We start from the raw sequence: 7,224 nt of genomic DNA, 5'->3' as shown, positions 1-7,224 counted from the left end.
TCCATCCAAGCCTCTAGAACTCAGCTAAACCTGTTCAAGGCTCTTGAACATTTCCTCTTCCAGGAACCTCCCAGACTGCCCTCCCCAGTCTTCTCTCTTCCTCTTCTGAGGGTCCAAGCCTCAACTCTGTCCCTCCAATCCACATCATGTGCGAACTTTTTTTCACCCCCACTGGGAATCCAGAGCCTTCCCTAGATTCCCATCCCCAGCTTTCCCATTGCAGAGCTGAGCACAGAGCCAGGCAGGCTGGGCCTAGGAGAAAGGGGGGATATTTGGGGCCCAATATAAGTAACAAAGCCCTGGACCTAGCTCTCATTTGTGGCTACAAGAGCAACAGAATCCCTGAGGACTATTAAAGTGCAGGCACTGGGCTCACATGCTTTCTAGGCAATAGCTCCTTTGTGTTTCATAACCCGGAGGGAAAGAAGGACCATTATCCCCATTTTATTGAGGAGGAGACTAAGCTTTAGAACAGACAGGCAACTGCTTCACTTCGGCATAGTCAGTAGCAGAGCCGGTATTCAAACCCAGCTCTCATCTCTCTGACCTGAAGGGATCCGGAAACTGTGGAAGCTGTCATCTACCCACTCAAACCAAAATAATTCATCTGACACGGATGCGTCCATCTTTTTTTTTTTTTTTTTTTAATTTATTTATTTGACAGAGAGAGACAGCAAGAGAGGGAACACAAGCAGGGGGAGTGGGAGAGGGAGAAGCAGGCTTCCCGCGGAGCAGGGATCCCAGAGTGGGGCTTGATCCTGGGATCATGACCTGTGCCAAAGGCAGACGCTTAACGACTGAGCCACACAAGTGCCCCTGGATGTGTCAGTCTTTTTATTTGAGCTGACTGCCAGAGAAACCCCAAGGCCCACCATGGAGCAGGAATGGGATGACAGACGGATGGATAATGGATGGAGGCACGCTTAGGGCTCCCTCTATGCCCAGCTTGGTCATCAACACTGGGGACATGCAGAGAGGACGTCTGGGTAGGGCTAGACTCAGCCGAGCAGCCAGAGTTGCTGCATCAGGGCCAAGCTGAGCAGGAGAGGCTCCAGCCCTCGGGGCAGGGCCCCGGCACTCATGGCCTGGGCATAGAACCTCGCCACCTCCTCGTTGGGGTTGCCCTGGGCCGGGTCGAACCACATCTGGATGCAGCGGCCGCTCCCTCGGCGGTAGTTGCTGAGTTTGTAGGAGTGACTCCAGAGGCCCTCACACAGGGCTGCAGGCGTGGGAAAGTAGGTCTCAAATGTGCGGCAGGTGGTCCCGGTTGGACACTTGTTAATTCCTGCAGGCGGAGAGGGCGTGGACGCAGACATTCAGCCCCTGGGCCCGAAGCTGGTTTCTGGCCACCCCCAAATCCTCCAACCCCACCTGCGTCTCCCCCCACCCCCCAGGCCCTCACCTGAGGTCCAGTTCCAGCCCCTGTGCCAGTTGCTCTTGCAGGTGTAGGAGGTGCGACAGTCCTCCCACCATTGCTGGCAGTCCTCTTTGCACAGGGGCACGTGCAGGAAACGCTCCTTGCGCCAGCTCTGGTTCACCTGCGTGGGAGGGGAGGGAGGGGGGACAGGGATGTGGGCCGCCCGCAGCCTTGACTCAGCTGGCTGGCAGCCTGCCGGGCTGGGGTGAGGGCAGGTCCTGTACCTCCCGGATCCAGGGCCCCAGGTTGGGTGAGCACTCATAGAGACAGTTGTCCTGGATGAAGTGGCGCTTGCAGGCGGGCTCCATCTTGCCGCAGTGGTCCGAGGTGAAGTTGTACAGGAGGGAGATGTCCTTGTGCAGCTCCTGGCTGGTGCTGGCCGAGCAGCAGGCCTTCTCCTTCCAGGGAGTGCACTGCGTGGGGAAGACACCGGACTAAGTGCCCCCCCTCCCCCCGCCCAACACACACACACAACCTGCTGCCACCTCGAGCATCTCCCCATTTGGTTCTTGCTCTCCTGCCTCAGGTGGGTTGTCTTAGGAAGTTTACTGTGAGGACCCCTCTGTCCTTGACCTCCAGGAACTCCCATCCTGGGGGAGACTCAGTCACAACAGGGCTGATCAGGGGTCGTGGGAGCCGGAGAGAAACCCCATGTTGGGGGGACAATAGCCATCACTGATGCAGCCCTTCACACTTTATAGAAAGTTCTTTGATGTATTCATTAGAAAATAATTACTGAGTACCTATTTCTATTCCAGTCACTGCTCTAGATGCTGAGAATACGATAGAGAACAAAACAGACAGAAATATGTGTTCATGGAACTTACATCCTGATAAGTGGGGACAGACAGTAAGAAACTGAAAGAGAAAAAAATATGGTGTTCAGGATCCAGTCAATTATATGGAGATTAGAGCAGGGAATGGGAAAGTGGAGTATGGGATAATTGTTGAAATTTTAAATAAGGTGGTTGTGAAAAGCCTCACCAGAGGGCGCCTGGGTGTCTCAGTCCTTAAGCGTCTGCCTTCGGCTCAGGTCATGATCCCGGGGTCCTGGGATGGAGCCTGCATGAGCTCCCTGCTCAGTGGGAAGCCTGCTTCTCCCTCTCCCTCTCCCCCTGCTTGTGTTCCCTCTCTCTCTCTCTCTGTCAAATAAATAAATAAAATGTTTAGGGGGAACAAAAAGCCTCACCAGAGGGTGACATTTTGAGCAAAGGAAGAAGGCAATGACCTATGTAGTAACGTATGTGGAATAACTTTCTCCTTGGCGAGTACTAAGGTCTGTGTCCCCAGCAATGAGACCAGTGCCAGAAACGTGGCAGGCCCATAAAAAAATATTTGCTGAAAAAAGTAAACGAAAGACCTCTCTATGATTTCCTAAATCTAAACTGAACTCCATCTTACATATAGACACACCATATCTTAGCATTTTAATATAGACCGGCTTTTTCAGGACAGCAAATACTGTGAAAAGGAAAGCCATGCTATGTGTTTTGTTTTACCAGAGTTATTCACTGTTTTAGAAAATTATGTCATCATGCCAACACAGCTTAGAGTATCTTACAGCATTTAAGTTGCCAATAGAAGACACCTGTGTCGATCTTCATCTGTAGTTGCCCTATTCATAGTGATTTGGTGAATAGAAGCAAACATGCTATTTGGTGTTGTTTTTTTTTAAAGATTTTATTTATTTATTTGACAGAGAGAGACACAGCGAGAGAGGGAACACAAGCAGGGGGAGTGGGAGAGGGAGAAGCAGGCTTCCCGCGGAGCAGGGAGCCCGATGCGGGGCTCGATCCCAGGACCCTGGGATCATGACCCGAGCCGAAGGCAGACGCTTAACGACGGAGCCACCCAGGCGCCCCCAAACATGCTATTTGATAGTGATTTCTAATGGAGTCATGCCAGGGAATTGACATATTGAAATATACTTTATTTTATTATAAGTTACTTTCTTTGTGCTTCTCCTTTGTAGTACAGATAGAGAATCATGTTGATATTTTTTAAGTTAAATGTGCAAATAGGTTCTATTGGCTTTGAATTTTATTCCAGGATAGAAAAAGAGTCTAAAGAGTATTTATTGGGACACCTGGGCGGCTCAGTCAGTTAAGCGTCTGCCTTCGGCTCAGGTCACGATCCCAGGGTCCTGGGATTGAGCCCCACATCGGGCTCCCTGCTCAGTAGGGAACCTGCTTCTCCCTCTCCCTCTCTCTGCTGCTCCCCCTGCTTGTGCTCTCTCTCTCTCTCTCTGGCAAATAAATGAATAAAATCTTAAAAAAAAAATAAAGAGTATTTATCATAAAAAGGAGACATGGAGTCTCAATAGAGCTACAACTGACTGGCATCCATGTTGACAGAATGAGTGAATACACAGCACCTACTGCCCTGTATCACAGCCAGAAGAGACCGTCTCCTCCACCCTTGACACTCCGTGGACTGGCACATGGTGAAGGTAGGAAGAACCATCCTCCCCGACAATCTCTCACCCTCCAAACCGCTGGGTGTGCCCACCCGAGTCCTGTCCCTGCACCACCACAAGGACTGCTTATGTCTGAGTCCCCTGTGTGTCCTTGTGCTTCTCTGGGCCTCAGTTTCCTCATTTGTGTCATGTGGGGGAGAACATTATCTGCTACATCAAAGGACCACTGGGAGTATGAAATCATGGGCAGTAAACACCACACCTGGTAAGTGCTCAACAAATGATCATATCGTATCATTGCTGACATGGTATTCTCTGAGGAGGCCACCCCTAAAATCACCTCAGCCAATACCCCCCACCTTACCGTCATCTTCTCTCCCAGCAATAACCCAGGATGTGGGGGCATCTGACCAGTCGACCCTTCCGCCACCCCCCTGACTTCTTCTTCCCCATTAGAACCAGCCCCCTCCCCAACTTGAGCCACACTCTTTCCTCACCTGGCCATGCAGCTTGTCCTCAGGGCCTGGCTTTATCTTGTGGTGCTTGGCGTCCATGCAGACGTTGAGCAGGTCTGTCCTGGTCCGGGCCCTGCACATGGAGGCTGTCCAGACCAACAGCAGCAGAAGTGGTATCAGTCTCCAGGCCATGTCTCTCTGTCCCTGCAGACGGAGCTTTGGTTAGGGAGGCCGAGGCCCAAAAGGAGAGGGCCTCATGCAGGGTCCCCCTTGATCACCTGTGTCAGTCTCCCCACCTCCACAGTGAAGGATGGGGCCAGACCCTGTTCCTTCAGTGCTGGGGTCCTGAGGCTCCCTGAAGCTGAAGTAGAGAAGGTTGGCAAAGGGGTTCCTTCATCCCAGGCTTGGTGGGCTCAGAGAGGATCTGGGATTAGTGGATCGGCCCTGGGAAAGTCTTCCTTAGTTGGAAGAGATGTATTTGTGCCCGCATCTTCTCTCAACTTTACTTAAGAAAAGTAAATAGTTGGGGCGCCTGGGTGACTCAGTCGTTAAGCGTCTGCCTTCGGCTCAGGTCGTGATCCCAGGGTCCTGGGATCGAGCCCCGCATCGGGCTCCCTGCTCAGTGGGAAGCCTGCTTCTCCCTCTCCCACTCTCCCTGCTTGTGTTCCCTCTTTGCTGTGTCTCTCTCTGTCAAATAAATAAATAAAATCTTTAAAAAAAAAAAAAAAAAAAAGAAAAGTAAATAGTTTTACTATTTACTAAAAAAAAAAACTTAAATAGTTCAGGTCCATGCCCTGCTCCCCTGAAAAGGGCTAGGGACACACAGTGCCCTCACGCCATGTCTAGCAAGTGCATGCTCTCCATCATACCCCGGATCACCTGGGTTCCCTCGCCAGCTTAGAAACCTGTTAGCCTGGGGAAGGCAGTGACCCAGATCTACTGAGTTCTCCCAATCAGCACTGAGGTCAAGGGAGGTAGCACATGGGGTGCTATTTGGTTAAATAATACAGATGTGGAAAGACTGGTGGTTTCTAACTGTTGCTTCCTCAGACTTTTTCCTTCCCTGTTCTCTGAAAGCCATTTCCTTCCTCCACCCATCATAATCCTGGTCTCCTCAGCAATCTCTAGGCTAATGCACCAGATTCCTACCTTACCCCTCAGAAAACAAGTGTAGAGATCCCTGGACCTGAGGGACAATATAAAAGTACCCCATGGGGGAAAAAAATCAATAAATAAACAAAAATAAGTAAATAAATAAAAGTACCCCATGGGGGCGCTTGGGTGGCTTAGTCAGTTAAACAAGTTAAACATCTGACTCTTGATTTCGGCTTAGGTCATGATCTCATGGAGCCTGCTTAAGATTCTCTCCCTCTCCCTTTGCTCCTCCCCGCTCCCCACCCCCTGTGTCTCTCTCTCTCCACACCAAAAAATTAATTAATTAATTAATTAATTAAGATGAAAGTACCCCATGTTGGAGCAGTCGACTAGACAAGTGCTTAGAGTCCTGGGAGTCACCCAGCACAAGTGACACCCACTCCTCTCTTCCTGTTCCTTTCAGCTGTCACTGAAATACCTAAGTTGACAACAGAGACTGCTTCCTCTCTCTCACCATCCCCACGTCCCCACAAAGCCCTGGCCAAGGGTCCTTCCAAAAACCTTTCTGGAATTCACTTCCCTTGGCTCTGCGTTTGGGGTCAGGTCTTCCCCTCCTCCAGTTTCTTCCCCTTAAAGTCACCTTCCCCACAGGAGTCCGAGTGATCTTTCTTTCTTTCTTTTTAAGATTTTATTTATTTATTCAGGAGAGAGAGAGAAAACGTGTGCGAGCATGCGGGTGGGGGTGGAGGCAGAGGGAGCAAGAGAAGAGAGAAGCAGACTCCCCGCTGAGCACGGAGCCAGACAGAACAACGTGGGACTCCATCTCAGGACCCTGGGATTGTGACCTGAGCCAAATGCAGATGCTTAACCGACTGAGCCACTCAGGTACGCCCCCCAGTGATCTTTCTAAAGAAAGATCTGCCCCTCCCCTACCCAATGTCCCTGTCACCATTCCCTCCTTAGGGCATCTTGCCTGAGCCTCCTTTGCGGCTGGGAGCACACACAGCTGTCCGGACTGGCCTCTTTTCAGGCTGGCAATGGCTCCGGGCCCCTGGACTTCCCCCAGTGGTTTCTGACCTCAGCCAGGATACATGGACTGTAAGAGCTCTGATTATACAGAATGTAATTTCCGCTTTCCGCTCTTCAGTCTTCCCTCCTTCCGTCTTCCAGACCCCACCCATCCAAGGCTCCATTAGCCTGTCAGAGTATTCATTCCTGTTTGCAGTCATCTTTGTTAATTTATTAATTATAGGATTCACACATTCAACATTCATCAAAACCTAGAGAAGCTCATCTCTAAAGGGGATCTGAATTTTTAAGGCACCCCAAATAGTTGTTAGGATGAAGCTAGCTTGAGGGGCATGAGGTGCAGTAGGGAAGAACCCAGGCTTTAGGGTCAGGCATGGGTTCCAGAGACAGCGCTATCCCTCATACAACCTTGGGAAATGTCAGTGAGCCTTTCTGAGCTTTAATTTGCTCACCAGGGGATTGTTGAGAATTATATATGGAAAAGCCTGGCACAACACGAGTAGGCTTAAATGATAGCTATCGGGTTAATTTTTGAGTAACCAGGTAGACACAGTTAGAGGTTGAAGTGCAGAAGTCAAGGTTCACAGAGAAAAATTGTCTCAAATCTGACAAATGATGTAATATCTCACCACCTAGCGTTTCTGTAAACATAATTAAGCATTTTTTGATGGCCTTTTTAAAAGTTGTGGAAAAACATACATTATATAAAACTCGCCATCTTAATTCTTTTTAAGTGTATAGTTCAGTAATGTTAAATGTATTTATGTTGTGCAGTTGATCTCCAGAACATTTGCATCTTGCAAAACTGAAAC

The 7,224-nt window shown here is 49.9% G+C and overlaps 1 protein-coding gene across 1 annotated transcript; it reads right to left on the bottom strand.

The window, feature by feature from the left end:
- Window positions 1–817: 817 nt before the first annotated feature.
- Window positions 818–6,509, bottom strand: FOLR2 (folate receptor beta). Its single transcript, XM_036119441.2, has 5 exons — window positions 6,357–6,509; window positions 4,331–4,492; window positions 1,642–1,830; window positions 1,403–1,538; window positions 818–1,285 (listed from the first exon to the last, which is right to left on the bottom strand). The coding sequence occupies exons 2-5, from the start codon at window positions 4,478–4,480 to the stop codon at window positions 999–1,001; spliced, it is 762 nt and encodes a 253-aa protein (XP_035975334.1). The 5' UTR covers window positions 4,481–4,492; window positions 6,357–6,509; the 3' UTR covers window positions 818–998.
- Between the last annotated feature and the right edge of the window lie 715 nt (window positions 6,510–7,224).

This window comes from Halichoerus grypus, chromosome 11 (assembly GCF_964656455.1).
Source record: "Halichoerus grypus chromosome 11, mHalGry1.hap1.1, whole genome shotgun sequence".
Classification (NCBI taxonomy): domain Eukaryota; kingdom Metazoa; phylum Chordata; class Mammalia; order Carnivora; family Phocidae; genus Halichoerus; species Halichoerus grypus.
Note: the sequence above shows the minus strand (reverse complement) of the source record. Positions and strands in the feature narration are given on the sequence as shown.